The sequence below is a fragment of the Lepisosteus oculatus genome, chromosome 4 (genome assembly GCF_040954835.1).
Source record: "Lepisosteus oculatus isolate fLepOcu1 chromosome 4, fLepOcu1.hap2, whole genome shotgun sequence".
Lineage (NCBI taxonomy): Eukaryota > Metazoa > Chordata > Actinopteri > Semionotiformes > Lepisosteidae > Lepisosteus > Lepisosteus oculatus.
In genome coordinates, this window is record NC_090699.1 from 45,003,447 (window position 1) to 45,018,750 (window position 15,304).

General features: G+C 41.6%; 2 protein-coding genes across 7 annotated transcripts in view; one reads left to right on the forward strand and one right to left on the reverse strand.

The window, feature by feature from the left end:
• The window catches only part of armh3 (armadillo like helical domain containing 3), an 83,071-nt gene extending 76,072 nt beyond the window's left edge, over positions 1-6,999 (reverse strand). Inside the window, exons 1-4 of one of the 6 annotated variants that reach the window (XM_015347812.2) lie at positions 6,283-6,357; positions 3,442-3,567; positions 1,704-1,813; positions 1,045-1,101 (exon numbers count right to left, since the gene is read on the reverse strand). In XM_015347812.2, the coding sequence (XP_015203298.1) occupies positions 1,045-1,101; positions 1,704-1,805 (159 nt within the window). In that variant the 5' untranslated portion in view covers positions 1,806-1,813; positions 3,442-3,567; positions 6,283-6,357. The other 5 variants (XM_015347814.2, XM_015347809.2, XM_006630874.3 and 2 more) reach the window with 5 other exon arrangements.
• Positions 7,000-7,063: 64 nt separating this feature from the next.
• LOC102685522 (HPS6 biogenesis of lysosomal organelles complex 2 subunit 3) lies at positions 7,064-14,512 on the forward strand. Its single transcript, XM_015347898.2, has one exon. The coding sequence runs from the start codon at positions 7,391-7,393 to the stop codon at positions 9,947-9,949; it is 2,559 nt and encodes an 852-aa protein (XP_015203384.2). The 5' UTR covers positions 7,064-7,390; the 3' UTR covers positions 9,950-14,512.
• The last annotated feature ends 792 nt before the right edge of the window (positions 14,513-15,304 follow it).

Sequence of the window (15,304 nt, forward strand, 5' to 3'; positions counted from 1 at the left end):
ATAAAGTGGTGAGACAATGGATAAGTGGAGGTCACACGCTTCTCAAGTACCATGCATGGAGAGAGAGACTGTGTTTGTTAAAATGTTGTCTAGCACAGGATCCAGCCACATAAAGACAGTAGACCTTAATACGAGGCTTCCTCTCCAAGCTTCTGAGACTGTAGTTGTTTTAAATTATGAAAAACTAAGCTCCTGAATTGAATAAAATAAACATCACAAGATATAACTGCTCACAACAAAATGGAATGATAAGTGATATCTAAACCTTAATTAAATACTCCTCTATAACCCTTTAAAGCAGACAAATAGTTAATTACATTACTATTTGTATTGTGTTCTACTTAAGGGTTGGAGGACCATAAAATATCTACTGTTCAGTACAATTAACACAGTCAAGCTCAATATCATCTCAGACAGGCACCATTAAAGTTGACACCTTACATATACATTCAGTATAATGACTCTGAAATTATAAAACATCAGCATTAAATATTGGCTGATTCAATTACTGAGGACATAAACGGCACAAATACCAAAACACCCCAACACGTCCTGGAATTGAATGGTTTAGACTAGCCTCTCTCTCCCTCCATGACAATGACGAATTCAAATTCAATTAATTTTATTGGCTTGAACAATAAATTACAGGGTTGCCAAAGCAATATAAATTAGCCCAACCTTTAGAATACGTTTAGAATAATAAAATATTGTTTGAGAGGCTCACTCGCTGGTCCTCAGGCTACAACAGGAGATCTTGTACCGGGCAGCCAGCTTTATTGAGTCTCCGCCCCCCTATCCCATTAAGACTGATAGCCGTTCAGATTCTGCCAGGTGTGTGAATTCAGGGATTAGACTTATTTTAAACATTTCTTACCCCTGACTACTTTTGCAATGTAGAAGAAAGTGTATCTCTGTCTCTGCTGACGATACAGAGGCATGTCACCGATTTGGCCCTGCAGATTCACAGTGAGCCCACAGGCACAGCCTGCAGTCACACTTCAGACCTGCAGGAGGTGCCCCAGATCCCGCCCTGCCCTGCCTCACCTTCATCAGGAACAGCTCCTCCCAGAAGCGCGGGTTGTTCTTGGCTGGGTCTTCCCTCTGCAGGGGGAGTCGACAGGGTTAGAGGGCGACTGAGTGGGGAGAAGCATTTAGTGCCACAGTTTGTCCAGCTGGTACCGAAGAGCAGCCCAGAATCACGCCCTTCTCTCGGGCTCCTTGTGATGGAGGAGCAATCAGTACAGCCACTGGACTGCCACTTGTAATCCGCTGCAGGCCTTTAGTTAGGAACCCTCACAGCAAACGCTAGATGAATTTAACATTTTACCACACCTAAAATAATGCCCACTCACACAGTGTGTTATTCTGTCAGAATAAAATGAGGACCTGTGCCACATACTGATGTACTACAGGGCACCTACCTGGGCTGTTACTGCAAGGTCTGAAAGAGAAAGCAACTGCATTTCATAATACACCCAGACACAGCAACAGTCGGAACAAATGCTTTGTCGTGTATGTATCATAGATGTTTTTATTCTGCCTGGGCAATGTATTTTGACAGTAATATTACCAAAAAAATTACAGTGAGCATTCGCATGTGACAATTTTAACAAGTACAATCAATTCACCGTGCCGTTAATACACTACAGAACTGAAACTGCAGCTTGAGGGTCTATGACAGACCTCCATAGGGCCAAACTTACCGCAAAAATCTCATCGTACATGAGCACCACCTTCTCCTTCAGGGGCTTCCTGGAGGCGGAGGACTTCCGCAGCAAGCCTGCCTTCTTCTCCACCTGGGCCATGGCTGGATCTGAGGACAGGAGACACTACTGAGCACGGTAGCGCCCCCGCTCACCACAGCAGTGCTCTGCAAGAGCACAGCCCCCACTACAGATCACCCAGTTCTACACAGCAGGCAGCAGCATGAAACGACCAAAAACCAGCACTGACTTGTACAGCCAAGACAATAACAAAAGCAAAATTACACCAAAAGACAAGATCCCTGGCACAGAGTGTTCAAACACCCTTGGAAAAGTTGGAGAAAGAAGTCACCATAACATGCCTCATTTTCCACTATGAAACAATTTCCACATTCATCCTCTGACATGTGCAGTGAAAATCGAGCAGTCCACAGCACAAGCAGACAAATAGCGGAACAGCGCAATTCTGGAGGACACGGCCCACATTAAAAACTCACAGGTGTCTGGAATGCCACTGGTGGCTGATCTTAAGGTCCCACACAAACCTGGCAGCGTATGGCCAGCCTTGCACTGCTTGAAGACGTCACTGCTGGGTAATTCCACAGCAGACCTTTGAACATCTGGTGAGAGGGACTAGAAGGCCCAACCTGCCAGTAAGGCACAAGGGAGCCTCTGTCCTTAACCTCTAATTCATGCAAAGCTGGGCTCATGAACTTCAATCCTTGATGGCTACAATCCAGCAGGATTTATAACTCTTTTTTAAATAATCAATGGCTGAAAACCTTTGAAAAAGGTTAATTAAATCAAGACATTTAGAAAAAACTATTTAATCATGTATAAATTCAGGTGGAGACCCATCACTCCGTTGCATCACCAAATATAAAAGACTTACAACCTAATGGCTGAAACTAAAATAATTTTTGCCATATTCTTAATGTTACAACAGAACACAGTTATTCTCTTGCATACACATACATAATAATTGAATAAGCATACCAGGGAAAGAAACAACACTTAAGAGAATCTGCCAGTGAATGTACCTGAAATATTACAAACCTATTGCTGAAAAAGTCTATTATATTCATTTTCTGATTATATTTATAACTAAGCTGTTAAAAACAATCTAAGTCTAAACAGGCTTGCATACTCTACAAGACATCTACAGCTCTGAATTCTCATTCCTCTCGATAGGCTCTTGAATAAGCAGAGACCTTTGTCTCTTCCTCTGTCTAAGCGTCTCCTGGCTCTTGGCCGGGCTAATAGAAGGATTTGTCACTTTGTCCTGGTGAGTATTGTTCAAATTGCAACTGTACATGATTCAGCTTAAACTGCAGCAATTTGCCCTGAGGGGCAAACCAGTTATGATTTGTTAGTAAAAAAAAGGTAATCTTTTTTGGTGTCCACCCTTCAATCTCTTTCCACTGTACTTTAAGTGCATTAAAACTTGAAACATGAAGTTCATGTTGTGCCTCATTCTCACAAACAGGTTCAGGTGGCTCGTACACTGGTGTGTTTCACACACACACACATTTTGTTAAAGTGCGGTATTCTACACACATCAAACTGAACTATACATTTTTGCACATTTAACAAGAGCTTGACAAATGGATGCTGTACATGACTGTCCAGAACAGGAGATGAGAGTTCCAATCTAAGCCTTGGACTGTCCACATTAATGTTTAACCGGACACACTCTTGCTTTGATTGTTTCAGTAGAGGAGAACAAAACAGGCTTTACCTTTCTGAACACCCACGGCTGCAGATCTGCTCAGCTTCCCCGAATTTGCTCCTACTCGAGCCGAGATCTACTGTGCAGGGACTCCCACAATTCACACAGGCCCAAAGACCACATAAACCCTGCACTCTAGTAGAACATATTGTAAGTTATCACCCTTTTCTCCTAGCCTGTCAATTAAAGATGAACTAAGCAAGTTCTCTAGCAGGTAGAACATTCATAGTCAAACAAGCTTATAGGACACTTGTTCAATCACACATCATCTTAATTTACTTTCAGTCTTACTGTGCTACTAAAAATTCAGTTTCTGTTACTTCATAAGGGCTTCCTAGGCTGGTTTTCAACAGGAAGCCCTGACCTTATAAAATCCCCATTCATTCAAAATAAAATATGCATCCATAACGATAAATGACCTGGAGTCTTTCCTGTACAAAAACGATCAACCTCAATTAAGAGAACATTAAACTGTAGCAAAACACCAAACACAAAATAATGCACGGACTAATGCAAAATACACTGTATTTTGAGAGGTTCGCATTTTAATAGGACATATTAAAATGGCAATATTACTATGTATTGCAAATATTTGCATATTTCCAAATTGCAAGCATGTATAGTAAATTTATGTGACATATTTCTTTAAACTTCGGATACTTTCAGACTGTAGTTTCTAGTTTTCTAGGGAATGCCTTGTGTGATATGAATTGTCCCCTTCTAATTAAAACTTGCTGATACCAATTAGGCTGCATAACAAGATAATAGATAGAAAAAGAAGCCTTTTCAGCAATAAACAGAAACAGATATCAGAGGTTAACTGATCAGTGTCACAAGTTCGGAGGCCAATCCCAAATGGGTAATTTGTGTGAGCACAATACGACCTTGGTTCTCAGAAATAAAAACTCAAGAAATTCCCCTTGATTGCTTGAAATGGGAAGTTATCCACCAAATGTTGTTGCTTTAGTTTTTTGTTGTGTAAAACAATTTTTTATGGTCAGATGAAATATTCTCAGTAATACAACAAACTCACGCCCCAGTTATCAAAAAGGGCATTTTTTTCCTATAAAAGAGTGCCTTTTCTGAAATCAGTGGAATGAATCACATACTGAAATCAAACCCGGTCAGTCTCTGAGTACTTACGCACTTCTCCTCAAGTCTGTTGAAACTATTATCAGAAACAAATCAAAGCAGTTACAAATTACAGTTCCCCGTTTGTTTCACAATACACCTAAGTCCATGTAAGATTCTGAAAGGGTTCAGACTGAACGATGTTGTTAAATGTTATTGTGTATCATGGTATTGTACTGTTGTTGTATTGCATTATTGTCATATATGTAATACATTTATAAGTTCTTGATGTGCAAGACAAATTCCCTTAGGGGCAATATAGGTAATTAAATTCAAAGGAGTCTCGGGGTCTCCATGTTATCCATGTGAAAGCATTAAAGTCCTAACAGCAGGTTAGCCTGAATGTGGTTGGATGAGGGTTGGAAGGTGAGGAGCAGTTTAGAACAACATTAGGCCTCATCTTAGTCTGTTGTGTAGTTAGCAGTTAAATGATCCTAGGATGGTATCCTAATGAACATCTCGTACTTGTGCATATGACAAACTGAACTAAGCCACTTAACATAGAAGCAACGTTTCTCTGTCACAAGGGGGAAAAAACAATAATACCTTCATTAGAGAACTGTAACACACAAAATATCTGAACCCCTTATGCTCTTGAACCAACAGCCAATTCTTCCCCTTAAGTCAAGTGTGTGGTTACAGACTGAAGGTACTTTTTTTTGGAGGTGTTAGGCTGAGCGTGAAACAAGTAAGGCATTTGAAAGTAAATTCAAATGCCACGTTTAACCTAAAAGATTGAGACCATTTCCATTTAGAAAACACGCCATGCACTTAAATGAACAGCTAAATACTCGGCATCCTTCAAGCCGTAGCCTGTGATGGGAGTCGGGACTCCGTCACCTGTTTTTGACGTATGTGGTTTACAATGTTTCTTTTGCGAGATGTTGTTATGGAAATAAAGTATATTTTGAGGGAAAAAATGTGGTTTACAATTAAGCACATTCAGTCTTTGATTCAGAATTTTATTTTACTAGCCTACCCTAAAAACCATTGCATTACAACTGAAGAAACCCCGTCTCATTCGTTATTGTTTGTCGTTAAAATGTACGCACCAAAACGCCCATTCACTGAAAAAAAAATCGTTTTCTAAAAGTAAATAATACATTTACAGAAACCGTGCAGTAGGATAACCAAGCAAATCCGTAGCCATTTCACAACGCATACTTAAATATCCTGTTGCGGACCAGGACACGGCCTGTATGCATCCTCTCAGTCCCCGGCGTTTCCTCTCTAACTTACGGGCCTCACCTCGTTTGTTTTCTTGAAAGAGTGGGGGACGAATTCTTCGTTGCCTTATTTACACCATCTACAATCAAACGCCTGGTAGTATATTGAACTTCTACAAACAACTGATTCCGTTCTTCTTCACTAACTGAAAATTAGATATGTCATATAAAACTGAAATTAGCGTTTAATTTAGCTAGCTACATTTATTTCGTAAATGCACAGTGTATCCCTTACTTTCATTTAAAAGCGACATTTCGGGTGCAACTAAATCACTGCCAAATCCATCGCAACTCTAACTCATTCCATCACTTGTTTTGATTCACCCAAGAATTAAAGGGTATTGTTTTACGCGTCAAAACGCAAAACCATTGTAATTGTAATCATTAACGTCGATCGTCCATCATTAAAAGTGCTGTCAATGTCATAATCCGTGTCAAAGCTGGGAAGAAATGTGTCGTCATTTATAACAGGCTCAATACGCTTCCTCCCTACCTGTGGAAAACGGATATTTCTCATAAATCCATCCCCACTCAATTAAAAAACCTGAGCGCCCGTCTCCCCCAGATCCGTGTGTCAGATCACCCCTCCCACTTTCTACAGGCTCCCAGAAACGAGCGGGGTCTTAGCGCTGGTCTCCCGAAATTTGTAGTTAACGTTTACATTCTTTCAAATTCGAACATAAAAAAATAATAGTAAACGGAATACATTTTAACATAAAAACTACAAACAAGTACGGTTAACACGACTGCGTTGTTGTTAACTGTGCAATAATTTGTGGAGAGCTGTACATGATTGTGTACAATATGTTGACCCACGGAATCTGGGATATTGTAAGATGGAGAAACTAATACAAAGTCGTTTACTACTTTACGATACGTCAGTTTTAAATATATCATTAAATATAGGCATGTTAAAACGCAAAAACGGTGTTCCCGGACCCACGGAAGTCTTTGTATAATATGTTTCCGAAAATTAAAGAAGACCTAAGGTATAGGTGTTACAGTTTGTTGTCAGGCAACACTTAAGGGGAAGCTATAGTTGTGTTTTAACACGGTATAATTTTATACACAGTTCAATAATATTGTAATACGAATTTAAAGAATGGAGAGTGCTGCACGTTAAAAAAAAGGCTCAAATACGTTCCGGTTTATAATCACTATACAATTACAAACCAGTATTTGCGCTGACTTACTGCAAGCCAGCAGAACACGCCCGATGAACACAATGGGTTAAAGTAGCAACAGGGATACGCGTTACGCTACGTCATTTCTTAAGGACGGAAATGCGCAAAAACTAAAAAAAAAACACAACTCCGGCTCCTCCTTCTCCTGGCTGGAATGGGTTCCGGAAATTGACAAACTCGTGATGTTAGGGCACAAGCGATAGATGGTCAGAGAGGGATGAATAGGAAAATGTAACGTGAAAGCGAAGGAAAAATGACATTTCTTTGATTTAGTGGCAACTTGACGACAACACCATGGAATACAGTTGGGCTTCTTCAGTGTCCAGCATTCTTGTTTGAAAGGGCAGTGAAATCCTCCCAGCTTTTACGGACGATCTCAGTTTCTCCACTCTGGATTTTCCAACCCCAGCTATAAACATGAAACACCTGGCTTTGGATCAGTTAGCAGACCTAGGCGAGTTTACTGGCGGCGGAGACTTGACGGAGTATTTAAAACAGAGTAATATGAAGAGCTGTAATTGGAGTGCTTTGCGCGATATCCGGATTAGCCCAGACGGGCAACACATCCATGTTATTCTCCACAAGCCAAAAGGTGGTCTCATGACTTTTGACAGATTGCAAAGAACTCACCAGCTGCAAAACCACAAGCACCTCGACTTGGGTTCGGGCACGTCCGGGAAGATCGTGGACCTCGTCTATTTAGGACAACGCGATAAAGACGGGGGATCGTCGGACCTCGCAGTGGTTCAGGAGAATGGAGGAGTAGAGTTCTGGAGATACGAGGAGTGCAAAGCGGGTTGGTATTTGCAGCAAACATCAGAATTGTGTAACAGCCCGAGGGCTAAAGTAGTTTCTGTCTGTGCCAGTGGAAATGTCATAATCTGGTCTGAGGAGAGACCCCCTTCAGAAAGCTCTTTATCTTCCACTGCAGCCCGTAATAACTTCCAATACTGCATTTGCACACGGACATACGAACTGGAGGAGCGAGGGGTCTGTTTGGGGGGCGTAAATATAATGTTACACAATAGTCCGCGGTACGCAGTGATCGCTTCGGCCGACAACGTTTACCTTCTGCCGGATAATAACGAGACAAAACTCAGCAGCATCTCCAAATTCTTTTTGACTTGGTCCCCAGACCCGGACAGCATTACGGTAAGTAGTGCGTGTAAGGGGACCCTCCTGAGGAAAGACTTGCATCTCAGCAAAGAATCTGATTTTAAGAGGCTGATTTCAGACTGTGTTGGTCTGCTGTCTACTATCAACCCTCCAGAAATCATTGCCTTTTCAGCTACTGGATGTGGTGGGCTGCTAGTGCTTCTGGGCTCAGGGTGGATCAGCATGTTACAGAAAGATGGTGTTCTCAGACGGATCTATAAACTTGCAGACAATTGCTTGTACGACTGCTCTCTGTGTAGCAGCATGCATGTCTATGGTGGCGTTCTAGCCCTTACTGTGGACAGGACTCTTTATTTAATTGACATTAGATGTGGCACAGAACTGGAAAAAATCCCTTTAAAGAAAGAGGGTGTTCTCTTTGTGAATTGCAGGGAGAGGAACGTGCCTCACCTGTTAACAGAGTCTGGGTTGTTTGTGGCCAAACAAAGAGAGAGAGATTTGAGTCCTAAGACGCCGGGTCACTCGGAAAGTATCAGCCCTGAGTCTCTCTTGGTGGAAGCGGTCTTTGAGGAAGCCTGCAAATACTACCAGCGCCGAAGCCTGAGCAGCACGCAGCTGACAGTGGAGAAGCTGAAAAGTGGGGGCATGTTCCAGGCTCCCATCGCCCTCTCCTCTATCCTGAAAGGATACCTAAAGACCCAAAAGACCGGTGAGCGAATCCTGGGAGGCACCAGTGGCACTTATACAAAACTGCTGAGCTCGCTGGATGCTGAGCTAAAGAGCTTAGTGGCCTTGGAAGAGTTGAAGTCATCACTGGTCAAAGCCTCAGAAACTGAGCTGGCTCTTCACTGCGAGAACCTAGTAAGTGAAGAGGTCAGTCGGCTCTTATGCACAGAACTGGACCGGGAGAACCTGCTCTACCTGAATGTGATCTTCAGCACCTTCCCCCTGGAGTCCTGGCAAGCCCTGCAGATGGCCCTGCAGCTCAGGTCCTATGAGGAGGGCTCTCTCTCAGCCAAGGCAGCCCCCGAGGTGTGGAAGACAGTCCTGAGCCCTGTTCCAGCAGGGCATGCCACCCCACCCAATGGGCAGCAGTGCCCACCTGCGAATGGGGCGGTACCTGTCTTTGAGCTCATCTGCCAATCTCTTTTCAGGTTCCAACCCAGGTGGCTGCCCCGGTTTGTGGAATTAGCCCAGCAGCAGCAGGCTGGCATCTCCTCCTGGAACTATGGGGCAAAGGACAGCCCTGACAGCCCGCCTCTGTACAAGCGGGCCCTGGCCATACTGCCGGAGAAAGCAGAGTACCAGGAGGTCGAGGTGGAGCTGCTGCTGTGCAGCCAGCGGCCCAACGCCGTCATGCAGGCCCTGCGCCTCCTCATGCAGTTGGGAAAGTGGGGGCAGGTCGCTCAGGTGGCGGAGAGGTTCTGCCAGCAGAGCCCCCTGCTCAATAAGGAGATCTTCACCACTCTCCTGGGGGAGTTGTCCCAGCACAGGGACCTGGACCCCTACTTGGACCTGCTCTGGACCCTGTGTCCCGAGGACCTCACCGTGACCAGCATCCTGAACATTGTCCTGAAGAACCTTCCTCCCTCCACGCCGGAGCGCGGGCCCTTCCAAACCGACGGCAGCCACCTGACCGTGGGGCTGCTGAAGCCGCTGCTCAGCAAAGTGCTGCAGAGAGAGACAAAGCCCAGCCAGAGGTACGCCGATATCCTCCAGTCGCCCTCCTTTCCCCCTCCCACACCCCCTCGACGGGTGAAGGGGCCGCCAAGGGCCGTCACCGAGCCGGCCATGGATTACCAGGATCCCAGACCTAGGACTCCCCCTGTGCCCCCCGTCACGACGGCCTCCCCCTCGTGATTTCAGCTTTCCCACTCAAGCACTCGTGCCCCGTCTTTCCACTTCTGCTCCGTAGCCCCACTCACAACTGTGTGTGATCGAATAAATATCTCTAAATATATACATGGCAAATGTTCATTGGGTTTGCAGTGGATACATGCACATCCGCAGCAGGGAGAGCACGTCAAACGCCAAAAAAGTCTTGACTTTAAGTGACTGTAACGGGTCTTTCCATGTAATTACCCAAACCTTTCAAATCCAATTTCAGACTGTGTTGACTGTCCCAGACTGGCACAGAGTAATGTGGAGTTCATTACAGTGGCGTGATTTGACACGGGTTGGGATAAAAGAACTGCTCTGTTTCAGATAAAGGTCCTGAATTTCACAGCCGGGTTAGATGAATTCTTCAAAACCTATTGACAGTCCGATGCACGTTCTGTGTATTTGATTTAAATTTGTGCTGGAATGTTTCGCCTCAAGGTTCAGATTGGAATTTGGGTCTTATTTACTAAGTTGCTTGACTTCATAGAGATCCTTTTTCAGTCATTGAAATGAAAATGTGTTTGTGGGGATTTTGTGCATTTGTGATTAGCTAAATGTATTTAACTTTAAAGAAAGAGTTTAATTTGTCACTGAAGTGTTGTTGCAGTGTTACTAGAGGCACTGCTTTTTTTTAATTGTGTGCAGCATCACTTATTATGGCACTATTTTAAATAGCCTATATAATACTGAGATTGAATTTCAAGATTTGAGTTTCAGATCTTTATTTAAAAATGCACATTGTCCAGTAGCCTAGTAAATCTGACTCTGTTTGAAAACCCTGGGAACGTTGCACCATTCTTTGTATGAAGTTGAGTGGACTTTAAAACCATGGATCACACTGCCGTATGTATCATAAGATATAGGTACAATAAAACTGTTTTACTGACAGTTTTGTTACCCTAAAAATAACAATAAAATGACTGTAATAGAATCGAATTAAAAAAACAAAATGTATTGACACTCAATCTCAGCGGTACACAGAGGTGTACAGTCTATAACGGCATATCAACTGAGAAGATAGCATTTTTAAATCTTGTGGGCATTACAGCACATTAATTTTAACACCCTTTTTTATCATGGAAAATGAAATCTTAAAAGACAAACCAAAATAAAAGCATTTTAATTTTATTGGCACTTAAATTAGTACGTTTCTGAGCTATTTCTGCCACTCTCCAACATTTTTCATTAGGAGGAGAACAGGGTTAACTGTTCGGTTATGGTCTTATAGTATTGTCTAGTTGTAGTGTCTGGATGTGATGTGTGGTGTCTGGAAGGGTTAATCATATCGTGGTTACTGATGCTAGAACCTAAAGACTGTGTGGCAGAAGAGATGCTTACTAAATGTTATCCATTGATGGTTGAACACAAAAAGAGCATTATTAAAGTTCAGGCTTTCTGGCTGTTTAATGGTTGACTACTTAAACTGTGTAATCCATGAAAATACTGTATGTAATTTAACGACTTGTGTATTCATACATTTCTGTGTATTTTTGCTGTATTTCCATGCAGTATTTATACTCAGATGTATAAAAACTCTTCCTCATTAAATGTTCAGATTTGACATTAAAAAAAAAACAAATACAAAAAAAAGGAACAGATAATAACATCTGGTAGTTTGGACAAAGGGCCTGATGCCCTCACTCGTTTTTAAACCTGAGAGGGGTTTATATACTGTATAGTTGTCTGTCCATGATTTGTTGGTGTGCCACACTTGCAAAAGTAGCTTTAATTCTTCAACTTTTCAAGGTTAAGTAAAAACTAAATATGCACAGTTAAATCATTGCTGTGGTGCAAGTGTTTACACCCGGCTGTAGCAAAAGAACTGCATAAAATCTTATTTCTGTGATGTAGACATTAGTTGACACAAAGTTCAAATGAAAAACAGCCATGCTGTTATAAAGTGTAATTAAGATTTATAATTTACGATTCCTGCTTCTACCTTAATTTCCAGAGGTATTTGTGCCAATAATTGTTCTGTCAGATTCCCAGCAGGTCTGACGTAGTCAGGCAATTACCTGTCTGGAGTGCCACTCTGCTTCCTGGGCAAGATTGTTTTTAAACAAGATATTATGATTTAGCGATACAGGAGACAGATGAACACTAAGGAGACTTCATTGTAACATTTGATAGTCTTGCCTTTGAACACCACCGATCTCTGCGGGACAAAGTGCATTAATAATTACCCCCGCTCCGTCATGAAACTTAGAAAGACGTTGACAGCGTCAACCCAGTAGACCTGAACGTTAATAGTGAAACACAAACCAGATGACACAAGTGAACATACAGAGGAATGCATTTGAAAATGAGAACAGAAGGCACTTTTTTTTCTACACATGCAGCAGTAGCCAGCCATGTTATCAAAGTCAATAACCTGGCTTTCAGGGAGCATCTACAGCAGGAGATCTGATGATCTCAATTAGCTACTAGCAAGCAAATGAGCTAGATGGGTCAAATGGCTTCCTTGTTTTCTAACCTTTCTTCTGTTTGTTTTTTTACTGACAAAATGTCCATAACGCAACAATAAACAACATTGGGTTTTTTTTCTTTCATTGCTAGAAGGCTGCATTTTTGTTATCATACTGTAAAGTGAATAATAAGAGCTTCATCACAAAAGGCCATGAGGCAGGGAGAAGGCTGCAGTGGGAGGGTAAAACTTTGTCTTTTCTACTAGCATGAGTGATGCTAGTAGAGGTGAAATGGGCTCCCAGGGGATATTTAATCAAATAAGAAAAGAACTACTAAAGATAATATGTTGGTCAATAAAAGTGGCAGGATACAAGTGTGCACAATTTTTCACTTCGCTTTGGCTGCTGTTCATCTGTTATTGAAATGTCATTGGCAGTGGAGAGAGCACATGGCACGTATCCCTGATCCCAGTTTTGTGTGATCTAGAAATCCGCCTACAAAAAACCAATCCACTCCAATTCCACTTACTCTGCATTTCCTTTCAGTCCGCTAAGCATTTTCAAGGCTACAGTAAACCTTGCTGAGCACATCTGATCCAAATTCACCCACAGTCTTTAAGACTGCTGGTGCCACATTACTACAAGAACAAGCAAACCTCTCGAAAGCCTTGTGGTACAGCCAGTCTCACTGTCAATGAAACCCCTGTCCGTCCTACTGTGCACGGTGTAGGGGATGCTTGTCAAATTAGAATGCACCTTAGATGTGCTGATGTCCTTTAAGTGCTTGTATCACGTCTATTGAGCACAGGTACTTGATAAATACTGTATCCCTGAACGCCTTACAAGAATGCATATGGTTGTTAATCGCGTGTACATGAACTGTTTAAATTGGTTTCCTTTGGGAAAATGAATTTTCAATGTGTTAAATGTTTCCAACACTGAGGTATTGATATATCAGTAACCTATTCAATTTCCATGTTCTTCTATTTCAGTTTAGGATTGCAGTGGACTGACGAAAATAACTTCCTGTTGTTCAAGGTTATTTCTCACTTTTGATTAAAAAAGAAGCTTCAATGTTATAGCATTAGAGAGCTTCTTATTCAGCACTTAAAAATCCGTCTGGCTACCTGATCCATGCTTTCAAACTAACAAGAATTAGACTGGTGAAGTGGACACAACTGCATGAGTGAGGCTACTATAACATTAAAGCCTTTAAATGTAGCTTATGGCAGAGCATTATGAATATCGGTGTTGTAGTGCCCTAAACCTACAGTGTATCACACAGAATTCAGACTTTTTTGGCTATGCCTGCTCGCAGTCTGTGAAAGATTGTGTCAAATGACCCACTCAGGGTAACCGAAAGCTGTCAGTTCCAGAGAGGTGCTGTTGCACGCCCCTGTTTTGTTTTGAACTGTGTTGCTCTCCTAATTAAAAACAGCAAGTCCAGATAAAGTATGATGTGGCCAATAAATAAATGCTGTCTGACATCTGCATCAGAAATCTGGATTTTCCTTTTTTCTCTATATTGACACTGTCAAAGATTAATAAAGTTTATTAATTAATAATGAAGTCCTTCAGTGGTAAAGCTGAAAATTTGTGAGACATTCCTTACGAAGTAAAGAGAAGTATGAGGATCTGGCTGAGCATTAGTATTGGAGATGAGTGACTCAATTCCAAACAGTAGAGAGGAGGCTTTAACACAGCCTTAAATTGTAAAATATGCAATTAGAGACCAGCAATGCAACTTTCCTCCCCCAGAGTGTTACTAGAAAAAAGGAAACCAAACAGGCATCAAGTGTAGTTTCGGCAATACAACAGATCTGTAGAATGTCCTGCAAATTGAGAGTAAAGGTGAGAATATTCAAATGAAATGGTGTGTGATTTCTATTCTTCATGGATTGTTACCTATCTTTCTGTCATTTATCATTGGGCTACCAGCCATCCTCTTGCTTAATAGGACCTGAATTATCAGAAAACTCCAGCATTGAAAATAAAATGTCCTTCTGCACATTAAGAAAACTAGCCTAAGTATAGTATATATGTGTATGTCAGAACTCATAATGATGAGCAAAATGTGTTGTAAAATGTTTGTAAATTAACATAGTTACAAATTAAATGTAACTTGAATTATCTGCTAGTCTGAAGAGTCTTGTGATTTTGTGCTAGTAAAATTCAAGAAGCATTAGGACACATTGTGTAGCCTCTCACTCAATACAGTCTGTTCAGCTGTAAAAGTAACGCCATTTTTCCAGAATGCAAATCTCTTCAATTTGTCTCCTGAGCTGTAAAAACTCCCTATTAGTCTGACTTGAGATTTTTTGCTTATGTGTAAAACCTTCACGTCACCACAGGGTTCCATTCTAATTTAAGCACAAAGCACAGATAAAAATGCTGGAATCTTGTGTTGCTTTGAATGTACACACAGTGCCAGGACTGCATCTTATGACCTGAACTTTCTTGAGGCGTTCAGGAATCATGACCTCAAATTAGGACAGATTTAAATTCCATCATTTTACACTTTGCAGACAATGGTCTTTGGTATAATTCAGCATTTCCAATGTCACGCATCGGCAGTGTGTATTCTAACAATATGAGAATTATAAAGCACTACAAAGCATTTTCTTCAAAAATATTCAAAGAAAATATCAGTGTTCAAATTTCTTTGGTATTTTTCAGCTATTTTCAATTATTCCTGCTTAAAAGGTTAGATATTTTCTCAAATCACAACAGTGCAATTACTTACTACCATGTTAACATTGAGGTTGATGTCAGTATTTTTTTGATCCATAAAATCCATCCTTCTGTCTTCTAACTGCTTTTATCCAGTACAGGGCTGGAGCCACAAGGCAGGATTGTTATAACAGCTAAATGGAGTTCAGTTAAACAGAAGTTTAGCCGGAGGTCAAATTCTTATCTGGCACTCCTGCTT

Bases quoted from the DNA above. Each gene is read 5' to 3' on its own strand.
- LOC102685522 (XM_015347898.2), top strand. From the start codon at position 7,391: ATGAAACACCTGGCTTTGGATCAGTTAGCAGACCTAGGCGAGTTTACT.